At 39.8% G+C, this 15,649-nt stretch overlaps 1 protein-coding gene and 1 long non-coding RNA gene across 3 annotated transcripts; both read right to left on the bottom strand.

The window, feature by feature from the left end:
* Positions 1 to 3,239: 3,239 nt before the first annotated feature.
* tmem184ba (transmembrane protein 184ba) lies at positions 3,240 to 14,979 on the bottom strand. 2 transcript variants are annotated; one of them, XM_086140321.1, is made up of 9 exons: positions 14,646 to 14,979; positions 11,930 to 12,163; positions 11,217 to 11,382; positions 7,270 to 7,360; positions 6,875 to 7,042; positions 5,816 to 5,985; positions 5,518 to 5,712; positions 5,295 to 5,321; positions 3,240 to 4,013 (listed from the first exon to the last, which is right to left on the bottom strand). In XM_086140321.1, the coding sequence occupies exons 1-9, from the start codon at positions 14,748 to 14,750 to the stop codon at positions 3,784 to 3,786; spliced, it is 1,386 nt and encodes a 461-aa protein (XP_085996447.1). In that variant the 5' UTR covers positions 14,751 to 14,979; the 3' UTR covers positions 3,240 to 3,783. The 2 variants fall into 2 exon arrangements, with proteins under 2 accessions (XP_085996447.1, XP_085996448.1); XM_086140322.1 differs by lacking the exon at positions 5,295 to 5,321.
* LOC147214797 (uncharacterized) lies at positions 12,666 to 13,652 on the bottom strand. The gene is made up of 3 exons (XR_015104285.1): positions 13,266 to 13,652; positions 13,123 to 13,181; positions 12,666 to 12,682 (listed from the first exon to the last, which is right to left on the bottom strand). It is a non-coding gene; the product is annotated as an uncharacterized LOC147214797 (long non-coding RNA).
* Positions 14,980 to 15,649: the final 670 nt, after the last annotated feature.

Raw genomic sequence — 15,649 nt, 5'->3', positions numbered from 1 at the left:
TAATGCAAAAAAATGGAACAGTCCCAATTTCCTCATCATTTCTTAGTAATATTTGTCAGTGTAATATTCGTATTACCTTTTTTACACTTCTACCCTTTTTTTAGTTGATTTAGATGATGTTTGGCAGTTTTCTTGACCAAAAGCTAATTTATTTCAGATTCTCACATGACTTTAATAAAAATCAGACTATTTTGGGTTGAGCTTGTTGAGCTTTTCCAGTCATTCTTATGTCTGGCGAGTTGACAGAGAGGCAGAATGGACAATAATTGAATTCATGAATGATTTTTGAAAAAAAAAGTAACTGTCAAATCTCCTTTGTACAGCGTGTCCATGGAAAGCTCTTTATAAATAAATGATACATACATACTAATGGCTGACGAATGAATGTTTTCTATATGCCTGTTGTTAGTTTCTGTTTCATATTGCTGAATATGCTTTTTCTGTCCTAGATCTTTGCATATTTTTGGTTATTTTTACTGACTTTCATTTCAATTTTGCACAATTATATTTCCCCTTTATATTGTTATTTCCCAGGGAGTCTCATCTCTTCTTGATTTGTTTGCATTTCTTCCATTAAAGAAAATATCTAGCAAATATTACAAAAGGTTCAGCGGTTTAGATTTGTTGTATAAAAAGTGCTATTTACATTGTCAGCAAAAAATAACCGTTTATAATTATGTGTGAGACAAAAGGTTAACGGTCAGCTTTTGACTAAACTTTTTATTATGCCCTCAGTTATCTATCAATTTGACACGTACACAGAAGTAGAAACCAAGAGTCCTTGACATGCTAAAAAAAATGACAAAAAAAAAAAAAAATTGTGCATATAGTTTGTTTACAGTATACATCTGTTCCAACACAAGACTATCATTACTGTTACTGCTGTAGACAGCACTTTGAGTTTATGACATTTCCACCTTACAGCATCAATTTGCCAAGTAAGAAAGAAGGTGCTTTTGGATGCCGCAATGGAGCAAATATCAGTCAAGAAAAAAAATGGTAAATCAATAGACAGATAAGACATGACACATCTAAGGTGCTTTTCAAATTATCACCTGAGTTCTTCATTGGCCAAATGCAGTAACGCACATACTGTACTGACACTGACTGACTGCTGCCTCTAATAACAGGGTCATTTGTAGCTGGGTAAAGCTCAGCCGCCATAAATATAGTCCAGTTTGTATCCATGTCAAAATGCAGCAAAATCCATTTGCTCAGACGAGACTAAGCACAGTATAAAAATAGGCCGGTGCTTCTGCGCATAGACGTGGCTCCGCTCTTGTTTAAAACAGGAAAGCAGAAAATAAAAGACACATGGCTTCTGTCTGAAGGCAGAGGTTCGCTGCTATTCTCACCATGACAGGTTGAAAAAAAAGATGGCGGTTTAAATACACCAGGAGAGTGTCTGACTTGAATTCAGACCAAGCATTTCGTGTTGTATTTCTATAATGCAGTAAGCATGCCTGCGACTGAGTCCATGGATTCCTAACTGCCCCCTGGTGTTGAGACAGAGCAGTTGCAGATCAGTGAAAGTGAACTCATCTGGACAGTGACTCACTGATGACTCAACAAGAACTGCAATTATGTGTCAAAAAAAACCCCAGCTATGACTGCAATGGTATGAAAGGGTAAAAAAAAAGAAAAAGAAAGCTGGCCGAGAGAAAGAAAATAACATCCAAGTCAAATCACTGATGCCACACTACATGCCACTCTGAATAGTGACTGCAAAAACATTCTACCAGATTAAAATATGCTGCACAGATTATTATTTTCAATACGATTTTGTTGTTGTTTTTGGATGAGCTTCAGCTCAGGGTGAAGGGCTGAGTAATGTGCAAACGTGGCTCTAGAGAAGGAAAAAGAACCTAAGCAGGCAATCCTGACGCAAGGAAAGCTGACAGAGGTCACAATAGTGGACGTGTCAGATGGGACGAAAGGAGAATGACTTAAGTTTAAATTTAAAAGAAAAAAAAAATTGACTTAATACAAGTTTAATATCTCAAATTGAACACATTTTACTTTATTGTTAATATTAATTGTGTTAAGTTCCAATACACGTTAGAACAATTAATGTTTGGAAAGAATGCTAGCGAGTTTGGCTGATGACCACCTGAAGCTGTGTATTGCTGCTTAATTTTCCTAACAAAAATTGCTAAAATAAACAAAAAAAAAAAGGTATAGAACACGCAATATTTACTTGTACTTTTTACACCAATGTAATAGGTAAGACTCAATGAAGACCATTAAATGACTAATTATGTGCGTTGACAGTATTTTTAAAGACCTGGTGTGTCAACGACATGGACAACCTGCTTCAGTTATTAGCCCCAAAAGAGCCCTTGCAAGGCACTCGACTGCTGCAAAGGAATACAGCTTAAAAATGCATCTGACAAAATATATACAAATGTTAAAAAAGCAAAATATATAATTATTACATATCTTGTTAACTCACATCCTTGTTTTTTCTTTGAGTCCTGTCATAACGGAAGCAGAGCGACGCCAAATGCTAGCTAAGCCCGTGTTGGAACAGCTAGCATGCTAAAGCGGACTAGCTCCTTTCTAGTTCGCCATCCAATATTGACACTAGGCTGCAGCTTTGTTTAAGTGTTCAAAGCAACATGGATTAAAAAGTGAATGGAGAGCAAAATATATGCCGTTAGAATTGTTTTAATTTACCTTACTCTGTGTTCTAGATTATATTGTCCTGCTTAAAACATTGAGAGATGTCAGTATTTTATGTGATTGAGGTGGACATTTCTGAGCAAAGAAAAGGTTTACTTCAAAAACCTGAGCACTGTTTGAAGGGTGTCTTAAATTAGCTTTAACCTACATTCTTCCACTGTTTGTCCCTCAATCCAGTTAACCTACATTGTAGCTCGTAGAGGTCTCGGGTATAAGCATTAATAATCCCACCGCTTCAAATAACACCCCACGTACACCGGTGTAATCCTGCCCGCGGCAGCTGATGCACGCCGTCACTCTTGCCGGCCACCGGAGCAGATGTACCATATAATCTATAAACTATAATCTGCTCAGCCTGCCTCCTTTCCGAAACGCTAATATCAATAATACGTCAGTCTTACGCGGACATCAGCACAAATCTTTCATGTGGTTTCCATTTGGGCCACACAGCCCACTTCAGTACTAATGATCTACACTTTATATCATATTTGTGCAAAAACAACAGCACCCCCCCTTGAAATGTAAATCAATATGGAAATAATCTTTTGAAAACAATATTAAAAGAATTGGATATTTTAATATCGGATCATGAAAAAAAAAATCTATAACATTTTAAGGGTTTTCATACGACGAGGCAAATACAGAAATACAGCAAATGACCAAGTGAAAATAACGGCCATCCTGACCAAAGCTACTACGTTTCTCATTTAGAAACATATGTGGGGGTGAAGGAAACATGACTGAGCTGTACTGTAGAATCAAGCCTCTGTCCGTGCAAGCAAACATTTGCCCAAAAAGTCAAGCGTGATTCAGTGTGAGCCAGTGTGAGCTCACTAACTTTCCAAAATCAGACACAACTTTCTTTTTTCCTCTGGCAAGTGTTTTGACTCTAAATCAGCTTAAACTGTCTCCACCAAATAAGACTCTGGGGGGAAATGTGGGTGCAGAAATGTTTGTGCAGGAAGGTCCTAACATTCATGATCGGGAAAAACAAACGCACAGCGGGACCGTCTGCTCCGGAGCATTACAAATATTTCCGTCCGCCGTCGGGCCTGTTCGGCTGCGGTCGAGACCGGCGTCTGTCTCGGTCGAGCTTTCGCTCTAAAACTCGTCATCGGAGCTCAGCAGAAGAGTTTTCTCCGTGTCCCCGCGGGGACGGACGGCGCTGAGGGTACGAGACACGGGTTGCGGCACCCCCTGCTCCAGCGTGGACTGCTGGGTGTACTGCTGGTAGGCCGGGGAGAAGTTGTGGATGGCGTCCTGGACCATGTCACCCGGATTCATGGTCTCCTTCAGGCTGCTGGAGATGCTCTTCATTGGGGCGGAGCGACCTGCAGCAGATGGACAAGACCAGGAGAGTGAGACTTTGAGACAGAGGTGATTCATGGAGGGGGGAGGTAAATAATGGGGAAAGAATCGCACGGGGTTGATTTACGGGGATTTAGACACGGATGTGGAAGAAAATAAAAAAAAAAAGGGGGGATGAAGGGGGGAGGGAAGGGAACGGGTGAAAAAAAAATTCTCAGAGAAAATAGAAGAGATCTAATGAAGACGACGGGACCGTGTGGGAAAGAGCAAAAGCGATAGCAGGGGAATGGAGTGTCTGTGATTTAGAGGGTGTTGAGTGGCGAGGCAGTGAGACAGGCAGCAGGGGTGAAAGAGAAACGGGGGAGAGTGGAGGGATTGTAAGGAACGGTTTGGTGTGATTTAGAGAGAGGGCCGGGAACAAAAGAGGTTCAGCGTGACAGAAGACAAAAGGAAGAGCATCCAAATAATTTAATGGAGGAAATTGTGCCGTTGAGACAAAGAAAGAAAGGGGAAAATGAACAGACAGTGACGGTTAACTGTCGAAAAACAAGACAAAAAGCTTGGAAAACAAAGTAACTGAATTATTTCATCCAAGGTTTCTCCAGGTTTTAATTTCGTTATGTGCCCATATGAGGTTGTCGGAAAGGCGGCTTAAACACTTTTTCAACACACAAGAGCATTGATCCACTTATTAAAAGGAATCCTGCACTCTGTCCTGAAAGGCAAATAAAATCAATTTTTCCATGTGTGGAAAGTTGTGAATAATAGTGACTCATCCCCGATTTTGTATGAACTACTTACTGTGAATAAATACATTCCCCGCCAAAGGAAAGAGGGGACAATAACATTTAATAACCTCTTATTTCACTTTATTTTTGTATGTATAAACTGTCTCATTTGCATCTCGTATAAAGGTTAATAATACGGTGATATAACATATTTATTTTACTTCTCAAGGCTCTTCTATTTATTCAAGCTGCGTATACCCAGACCAGATGGACACAATATGAAATAAACCCTTTTTAAAATAATTTATTCAGTGAGAGTTTTTGTTTTGTTTTTTAAATAGTGGGATCACTAATATACCCCCCAACAGATACGTTAATATATTTATGTAAAATTATGAAAAGCGAGATCCAACTCTGAGAACCTCTAAGACAAGTCAAAGTTCAATATGTGAATTTTTTTGTTGTTTTTTTAAACAAGCCTGCAGAAACCATGTTCCTCGGTGGAGAACACGCAGTTGGAAACTTAAGTGTCGTGACTAAAGAAAGGGCCTTGGAAAGGAATCATTATTTACCTACCAAACTCTCCGTATGAAGGAACAGATCCTTAAGAGACGCAGCGGTCAGGGGAAAGGGACACATTTAAAGAAATAAGGTAAAAGAGAGCAAGGGGGAAAGAACAAGGCTCATTAGATATGTTGAGATCACCAGAAGAAGTTAGTGATGAAGCGCAGCTGAATTGGATAAAGTACATGGAAGAGAGTGTATGAGAGGCAGCGAGGACATAGGAGACAGATCTCACCTTGCGAATCAAGGCTTTTGTCCATGTAGACTTTATATGTGAAAGCGGGACGCAGGGCGAGCGCCGCGAAAAACATCTCGATGCAGATGATGAAGTTCTGGTAACCGGCGGCGACTGTCCCCTCGCCCACCGACACCCCCACGGAGTTAATCTGAGGAATGGCCCCGCACTTCTCCAGGATGGCCAGCAACATGCCTGCTCAAAAAAAAAAAAAAAAAAGAAAACAGAAAATGACACGGCTCAATGTAAAGCAGGTGTTTTCAAAGAGAATGCGCGTCGTCGTCGGCAGCATCCGTACCCTGCCAGAAGGAGAGGAAGATGACGGACTTGACCATGAGGAACTTGAGCATTGGGCTGTAGGGGCTGAGCAGGTCCCGGGTGGCAAAGTAGAAGAGGAAGAGGGCGTACAGAGACAAGCTGACGGAGATGTTGTAGATAATGGTTATGTACAGGTAACCGCTGGCAACACTGTGGAGAGAAAAAAAACACAAATGAGACACTGGTTTTGTTTTGTGTTTTGTTTTATTGAGCTCACATTTGACAAATAACAATCCTAAAAGTCACCAAACTTTTTGACCCACATACACTTGCAGGGCTTGGACATGAAATGTTAAAAAAAACAAAAAACATTTTATGTGCTAAAGGAGAGATGGAAATAAGTTTGCTAAATAAATGTGAGAGGACCGATAAACAAAGAAAAAGAGAAATGCCCTGAATTGCAACATCTACTTCAAACTTATGACCAAACTACGCTTCAAATTTCATTTGCTCCAAAGTCATATAAAATCCGGTAAATTCACTTTTTGGGGGGGAAATGAATTTAAAATATACCATGATATAAATTGAAACAGAGTCTGTGACAGTTGTGCTAAAAGCAAAATACAGTATATCAAATAAAATCATTAACTAGCTGAGAAGGTGACAATCACATTATAAAATAAGATAGACTATATTAATCCCACAATGGGGAAATTCAAACTTGTCACAGCAGCATTGCAGGGTCGAAAAGTGTGCACATAGTACTAATGGAAAGAATATGCAAATAAGGAATACAGATAGAAATAAACAAGGACTTTTTCAAAATATATATACAATGGAATACAAAATATAAAAAGAAATCAAATAAATGTCTTGTGCACGGAATGGTAGGAGTAGGAGATGTGGGAAGTAAAAGTTAATGGCTAATAAGTAAGGTGCCCTGGAGAATGAATATTATAAATATAGCTTGGATGAGACTGGTAGGCAGAGATGGAGGCAGTGGGGTCGGGCAAAAAGGATATTAATTTGATCAATATATTAACTGCAATCCATGCATTATTTTCCCCGACTTGGTGAAATCTTTTTCGCTAGCACTTACTTAAAATCTCCGTCCTTGTATTTTCCGTAGGCCTGCAGGACGACGGTGATGATGGCCATGAGCGGTTTGACCACACAGAACTGCAGAGTGGCCTGCTTGCAGAAGCGCAGGAAGCCGATGGAGTAGGCCTTTCCCTTCAGACAGCAGGTACCGTACATACAGCTGGACCTAATAAATAAATTTAGATATTCAAAGGAAATTAAAATAACACCAGCCTTTTATCTTTAAGGATTAGGATTATTATATAGATCTATAGGAAATAAACTTCGCATCGCGGAAAGTAATAAGAAAATGTATAGCATTCTTTGCTTGATAATTAGACTACCTTCTATTTAAATGCTGGGCTTCCTAGGAAACAAATTCTGTTTAAATTCTGTTTAAAACCTCAGACTTACTCAATGGGTTTTCCTCGAATCTCAGCCATGATGGCGCTCTCTCCTCCCAGGTATTCGTAGCACAAACTCAGGAAGTTGTAAATCACAAATGCTGTGGGGGGGGAAAGACATTTAAGGTTAGGGTATGCAAACAGATTCCACTTAATTGCTGTTTTGTGTGTCTTAGCTTAGGCAAACAGTGATGACAATGGAATTTGAAGGAGATTCTCTATTGAGGGTTTTTTTTTTTGTTGTCTGAACCTCAAGCCTCGGACGGAGGAGTTCCCGGTTCTATATGCTAACGTTGTGGTTAAAACCCAAACTTTTGAGAGAAATGCTGCATGTGTCGGTAAATGTTTGACACATCTGCACGACCTGCACTTTGTGGAATCCCAGCTGAAGTAAAAGAATTTGAAAATTGAATACACTGTGTGAAGTAAATGACTCACAGTAACCTCGGCAATCCCCAAACACTGTATTATCAAAATGTCTGATTTATATACCTTATTTCTTTATGATGTACTTCGAGGGATTAGCATTTTCTTTTTAATCATAATAGCAGCAAACTTCTTTAGCTCTAAGAAAACATGCAGGTTTTTTGAATTCCAGAGTATAACAGACAAAAATGTCTATTTCAAAAGATTTTATTTTTTCCTTATGTGAGGCTTAAAGGCGATTGTGAAGTGAAAAGCAAGGACATTCCAGTAGCTTACACTCGATGGCATATACTCAGGGACAAACACTGGGATTGTAATTTTCTGAAACGGAACAAATGCAATTTTTCACGATTACTCATACAAGGGTAATGTTAAAAAAATGTAAATGAGTCACGCAGCAGTAGAAATGTGAACACCACTATTATAATTTCATTTTCCAGTTTCAGGATCAAAATAAAATTTACTATGGGAAGCAATATCACCTGATATTGTAATTTAATATCAAAAATCATGGTGTAATATTTTGGAACACAGTCAAGGATCATGGTGTAACAAAAATTCTTGTTTTCCTTTTTTACAATATTCAGGCTGTTTTTACTTGTTTTCTTCTTTGAAAAGGGCCATTAATAAACTGACACCTTTTTAAATCAGTTCATCATTGGGTGAAAATAATCAAGATATTAACTTAAATTTTTTTTTAATTATTATTTTAAAGTCAACATAAAAACCCTGAAATCTGACAAACAACAAACGACACGAAAATTATACTTAACAGGCATTTTGCTGGAGACCTCCTCAACAACAAATATATTTATTTTTGTTTATTAATGCTCTAGCTTTTGAGGGGCAGCATGAGGAGTGTGTGTTTATGGGGAGAATCAAGTGGCCGTCCACCTGGATACACGGGATAAGATCTCTCTGTTGTGAACCCTAAAAGCGAGTACAAGAGTTGAAATACATCTATCTTAGTGAGGATTCTGGGCAGAAGCTGACTTTCTGTTCTTCTGATTGCAACCTACTCCATACAAAAACCTTCAATGTCTGAAAAGAACACATATCTAGGTACTCGGGCGAATAAGAGGACACACTTGATTCCCCCGATTTCCCTTGTGTACATTGGATTGTCATCCTTCTGTGCTGCTTCACAGGGGGCACTGGTTACCAGAAACTCAACCCAGCTCACTAATCCTGTTATCCACCAAATGCTGTAACTACTAGCCTTCTGTTTGATTGTATATTCACACACGATGACTTGTTGGTGAGAGTTAAATCTGGAAATCTTATCAATCCGAGGCGTGAGTCATGGTGTGTCAGAGCAGTTGGCACATACAAGTCTGCGTCCTGTTTGGGATTGTAACATCAATCATTCCAAAGCGGATCTTAGCTGCATTGCACTGATAAGATCTGAGTTTCGATACTGGCCTTTCCTCCTTTGCCTGAAAGTCTACTCCACCCGGTGGCCCGACCGCACACATGCACACACCCAAACAGAGACGTGTGTGTGCTGTTATCATTCTGTCTGAGGCGGGGCGCCTGTGTGGCCACATTTAAGTAAGACGAGATAATGCCATCTGTGCTAGTCCACTGGTTTAAATACAAAAGCTCCTTCTGACTGTGAGCCTCAGCCTTACCATTTTGCTCTTTTACATCTCCCGAGGATCAACACGCTCGGTCGCCATGGCGATACAGTAGGCTACAATAAAGGTGACTTTGCAGCAAGTTTGGCTGAGGGAAACTCATTATCTACTGCAGCCAGTCCACTTGATGAGGACGATTTGTGAGCACAGTTGCCAAGCGACAGGTCAACTATCCTTACTTAAAGAAAGATATAGCCTGAGCTCAGCAGCATGGTAATTTAGGAAAAGCTCAGGAAAAAGGAGATAGCAGAGGAAGGGAGAGTGCAAAGGCTGAATTAGGAGAACATAACATTCTTCACAGTAAAATTAAAAAAAAAAAGCTAATTTTTACAAAACAGACCAAAAAAAAAGGCCTCTGGTCGACAGTATGATATACAGCTAAAATACAAATGACATTTCCTGTAAAATCTCTACCATATATGGAATACTCTGGTCCACATTTAAATGCATCCGACAGCAACAATTATTTGACACAGGAATTGACACCCGGGCTCCATGTCACTAATGGCAGCGAGGAGGAACAGAGGCTGTCAGCTTCGCTCCAGTGCCTCCTGCCAGCTCGAATGTTCAGTTATTAAAAGATTCCCACGCCATTGGCAGGGTCTGCATCATTATTCTCTCAGCGAAGCCGACAGCTCAGCAACATCTCATCCTCTCTGACATTGTATATAAATAAATGAGTCTAGAATGGATGAATTCAACTGTGTCGAGCTTTACATCACAATCTTAATGCAATTCCTGTACACACACACACAAATATATATATATATATATATATATATATATATATATATATATATATATATGTTTGTGTGTGTGTACATACATATATATATATATATATCTTCTTCTTTCGGCTTTTCCCGTCAGGGGTCGCCACTGCAAGTCAACTTTCTCCATCTCACCCTATTCTCTGTATCCTCCTCTCTCACACCAACTACCTTCATATCCTATAGTAGTTTTATATATACATATATATATATATATATATTGTTGATTGTTGATTCTCAATCGTTTTCCAGAACCGGAGGAACAAGGAAATGTTCTCAGACAAACATTGGCTGAACACCATTGTGAGTGACTGGAAATTTCCTCCAAGAGGTGACATGTTTTTGTTACAGTGATGTATACCTCAATATTTCCCCCTTTTTGGAGGAAGTAAACACTTCCACACAAAACTGCCCCCATTATGCTGCTGATGCTGGTAATGTTGATAGCACAAGAAGTTAAAAATGAAAAATTTGCCTGTTATATTCACTGAATGTGAGTGACCACAGCAAAACCAGGTGATGTAAAATATAAGTGGCTAAAACAGAATTTGGACTAAGTTGAAGCACTGTATAGATTTCTCTGTGTCTAAGGTATAATCAAATGCAGTTTATATTCAGCTTTTTGTTTTGATTGTCCATCTGGGGGAATAAGATGGGAATGAGATAGCAGCTATAATGAGCGCAAAGTATTTTTCTCACACACGATTAATGAATCGGGTAGATATCTTTAAATCATCAATCATTTTGGCAGCCATCAACGGTACTTTTTCTTACAGGGTTAAAAAAATTGGTTGCCATGTGATTCCTGACAGTAAAAATCCAGGCCAGATCTTTTTTTTTTTTTAACCAAGATTAGCAAAGCTCTCTGATAAATAAAGGTTCATTGTGGGAGCCCCAACAATTAATGAAAGGGTTGAGAGATTGTTTTCATTTCCAATCTAATTTCATCACAACGTGGCTTAGCAGCTCAACTGGAAAGTGTCTACATGATGAAAACCATTAAAATCAGTCATTTTGGGCTACTCCATCAAGCAAATTTATAACTTTCATTTTTTTTAATGTACACAAAAAGTTAAATCTCTTGAATGAGTTCCTGATGCGACCACAGACATAGCTTGCCTTACCCTCATAGCAGTCCCTGACTGTGTCGAAGTACACATAGTACTCTTCATTTGTGAAGAAGAGGAGGCTCAGCCAAGAGTCAAAAGCGTAGATGGGAACGATGAAGAGGATCCGCACAATGTGACGCTGCTCCCGAGGAGAGCTGTAGAAGCGTAGATGCATGTAGATCTGGAGCGATGAAATAGAAAGGAGTAAAAAAGTGTCCATATATGCTACATGTACATGCTAAACAGAACAGCTAAAAGTGTTTTATTGAGCATGACAGATTGTTAAAAGGGGCAGTAAAGAGGGATTTCAAGGCCAAAACACACACAAAGGGCATTCTGTCTTTCAAAATCAATAGACCACCTGACATCATCTTGTCGGAATGTTCGAAGAAATAATCTATGAACCCATTCAGCTCCTATGTACACTTTTTTTTTTTAAACATCGGGATTTCATAGCACATTGATTGAAAATAATGTGTGTGTATTTAGACTCCATTTGTGCTAGTTCAAACTCTGTCACATACACTTGCTGAAGGCTGTTTCCAGGGGCCATGGGCAGTGGGCCGCACACGTCAATCTACATTCGGTATCTAATGTAAAATTATTTGTCATTCTTCTATAGTACCATCTTAAGACCGAAAAATTTCATACTGTGACAGTATGTACTTTTGGTCTTGAGTGCCGCGCAATGAAATAAACACGGCTACAACCTCTTTGGAAGAGATTACCTGGTGACAAGTGAGGATGAGCGCGATCCACACGAAGAAGCCAGATACTGCTTGGGCTGCGAGACTCATGAGGAAGACAGGCTGATCTGTGCTACGTAGCGGGGCATCAGGAAGCCAGGAGATGTTGGGGCCCGTCGGGGCTGCCGTTGGTGGTGAGCCCAGCGCTGCCGCCATTGGGGAGTCTTCCCCCAGTCTTTCTGAGAGTGGCACGTCTCGCTTCCACAGGACCCACATCTGAAGTCAATAAGAGTCATACTTTCATGTCTGCCCAATGAGCTTGAAGTAGTTTGGGACGATGGCTGGCAATACTCCATTAATGAGTTGCACACAATGTCAACCCCACTGCTACATGCAAATTAATAACCCACTTCCTCCTCATTGAGCAAAAGTTTTCTGGCGGATAACATAAGGAATTGTTATGTCCAGTGGTAATCTGCTGTTACGAACTCCCATCTCTCACTTCGATCATGTGACATTACAGCCTTCCAAAGATGATTGCACTACCGCCTGGGTCACGCCACACCCCATGAATATTCATTATAAGAATTATCAGCCGGAGCAAAAAATAAACAAACTAAGCATAACTGTATTTTGACCACAAGGCTACAATAGCTTTTAACAGCCAATTAACGACAAACAGAAAAATACCACCGTCCACTGTTATGTTACAGCTAGGATATAGCTTCAACTGATGACTTGCCTTATCATAAAATTCAGTAAGTGTGAACATCCCTTTCCAAGGGAAACCATCAGCTGGGAATATAGATGTTGCAATGTTATCAGTGGAATACACAGGCTGACATGGGCAGACATATAAAGGATAAGCTCGAGGACACATTAAGTAAATAGAATTTGGTATCAGGCAGGACTGTGCGAGAGAATAAGACATCTCCCCGAGTACTGCCTGACCGATAACAGACTACAAACTTGAATATTTACTGAATCTCTGGATTTGAGCAATATTTGAAAATGCCCAGTGCCTTCTGGTTCTTTGACTAGTGAAATGTTTTTCCCCAAGAGCACTAACAACAATCTCAGTGTGACATAAGATAATATCTTATAAATCAAAAGGTAACAGCAAAACAGAGGATGTGTTATATAAGTTTGCAGTGTCTCCAGGGTGACAGTCGTGTCCTGAGGACGTGTTTGTTCCTGCGCGCAGTTGTCATGAAAGAAGAGGTCCCAAGGGAAACCTGATGTTGTGCTGGTGGGGCTGGTGAGAATGCATTCACCCATGCAGGCACACACACATCTATCAACAGACACAAAATCATTATCATAAAAGGTTATGGTCATATTTCAAACATCACCGATCTTCTTCTTTTTGTCCTTTCACCTCTCCTTTCAGGGGTCGTCACAGTGAATCAACCATCTTCACCTAACCCTGTTCTCCCCCTCTCTCACACCAGCAAACTTCATGTCTTCTTTCACTACATCCACAAGCCTTCCCTCCGGTGAAGAGTGTTTATTGAAGTAGAGAAGACATTGAAAAACAGCCATTGATAATATTCATTTAATTTGTGACCATGGTGACAGGCTATCTCAAAGTCACATTAACTCTATTTTCAAGGACAGCAAAAAGCACACAGTGACAGGCTGACATAATAGCATCTGGGCGAAAACCAGCAATCCACTGCTTTAAACTGGTAATCAAATCCAAGTGAAGCAATTGAATTTGGGGTCTTAATTAAATCATCTTGACATTTTATCTTTTATATAGAAGTCTGAGGGAGAGCCAAGATGTCTCTTAATATACATGACCATGCAGGTCATTTGTATTGGTTTGCAAAGAATCAGCAGATCAAAAAGTCATAGTGGAAGTCAGTGCATCAGCAGCCACACACAAACACAGACAGATGCTATCAGTCACACACAGAAACATAAACGCAGCACATTTTAACGAATAATAATAATCTAATTCTTTTAATATTAGTGAAGGTGAATTGTAGTTGAGAAAAAAAATATTGATTAAATGTGAACCAGCAGACAATATATAGATTAAATGTGATCCAGCAGAAAAGCATCACACATAGCTGACTTGAGAAAAACATTGTTTGGTACAGCTAAACTGACAATTAAGATAATAACGTTATGAATGAAAATGACAACTATAATGAGAAAATAACCTGATCGGACATTGATTCATAATTGCACAGCCCTGCTTCCCTTCTATCTTACTTTTACACACATATACAAACACACACAAAAAAAGAATAGTGCCAGTGAAATTATGCTATTCTGAAGAAAAAGGACATCTGCGTTTCTGCTGAAAAGCCAACAGCTCAAGTCATTAGTCTGGAAACACACACACACACACACACACACACACACACACACACACACACACAGAAGGTCAGGACCCTGCAACAGATGGGAAGGGCCACGTTGGGACAGACGGGGTGGTTTTATAAATCAAAATAAGTGTGATATGGGAGTCAACCGGGGAGCAGTAGTAACAATAACACTGATTTATTCGACAAACAGTCACATGCACATTTTACTAGTCCTCATTTAAACTTTTTTTTAACCGTTGGACTGTCTTATTTTTGTTGCCTGTGTGAAAAAGTACACTGCAAACGCTCACCTTTGCTAACACATTGCCACGCAAGCCACAGATTAATGGGTTTAAAGGCTGGCATTGACACACATCTCTATCGGGGTACTTCGAGGTTTTAAGAAAGTGGACACATTTTCTAAAGTGATTAAAAAAACTCACCGGGGAAATCCTCATCTGCTCCCGTCGAAAAAGAAAGAATAATCTCGAATGACCCAGAAACGGCCCCGGCTCAGGCTGAGAGACGCGCCGTTGCTCCTGGGACATCCATGTTTGAGCCCCGAGCGAACTGGACGGCCCCGTCAACGTCTCCTTCTCTCCTCCTCCCCCCGAAAATAAACCCACCTACACTTGGTTTCTCATGTCAAAAAACTTCTTCATGGTCCCGTTAGAGTTTGTGTGTGTCTGCCACCGGCATAAATCGAAGAAAACACCGTAGAAACGGTGTTCTCGTAAATACATTTAACACAGCCAACTCCGTTACGGCACCCCTTTCTCTCTTATTTCGGATTAACTGAAAATCAGATCAGCCCCGCCCACTTCGCGAGGACGGGCCGGATCAACCAATCACAAGTGGGCTAAAAAGTTAATAACACGGAAGTGGGCGGAATTTGTATGTGCACCACTGAGCATGCGCGGTTCTATTCTTGGTGCAGGGCAGTCACTGTGCAGCCAAACACCTCAAACCAGTGAGCATCTCTTCTTTTCTCTTTTCCAGTTATTTTCTAATGATGTACAAACAATCAGCCTTGGAAGTCCTATAAAATATGTCAGTCATTTACTCATAGTAATTGCTTAACAGATAGATATTAAACAATTTGCTTAAACATTAGATATTAAACTATATAAACTAAATTTAATACTTTACCCTATTCACTCATTCTAAGATATATATAGGAGTACATCGGAGCCCTGTTCAATTACTGCATACTGATTATGAATTTGATGTAAAGACACCCCAACCATGCTTGTTTCACAAATTATCTTACAGTGCATTTATTGTTTTACATATTGACTCCTTCTGAAATACTTCAATTTGGCCTTCTTGTTCAATCCTGTGGTGTTGAATGAGAATATGGTTTGGGGACATGTTTTTTTTTAATACATCATGGACATAATACATAATACATCATACAGAATGCACAGTATTGATCAAATATCAGAGG

The sequence above is a fragment of the Fistularia commersonii genome, chromosome 33 (assembly GCF_037954325.1).
Source record: "Fistularia commersonii isolate RoL2024-O1a breed Wild chromosome 33, RoL_Fcom_v1.0, whole genome shotgun sequence".
In the NCBI taxonomy this organism is placed as follows: Eukaryota; Metazoa; Chordata; class Actinopteri; order Syngnathiformes; family Fistulariidae; genus Fistularia; species Fistularia commersonii.
Note: the sequence above shows the minus strand (reverse complement) of the source record. Positions and strands in the feature narration are given on the sequence as shown.

What these genes read in the sequence shown, in the direction of transcription:
- tmem184ba (XM_086140321.1), bottom strand. Translation starts at nt 14,750, where the DNA reads ATGTCCCAGGAGCAACGGCGCGTCTCTCAGCCTGAGCCGGGGCCGTTT. An exon ending in AGTCAGGGACTGCTATGAGG is followed by an intron (nt 7,361 to 11,216) that starts GTAAGGCAAGCT and finishes CCCCCCCCACAG; the next exon opens with CATTTGTGATTTACAACTTC. An exon ending in TCCTTCATACGGAGAGTTTG is followed by an intron (nt 4,014 to 5,294) that starts GTAGGTAAATAA and finishes CATCTGCTGCAG; the next exon opens with GTCGCTCCGCCCCAATGAAG.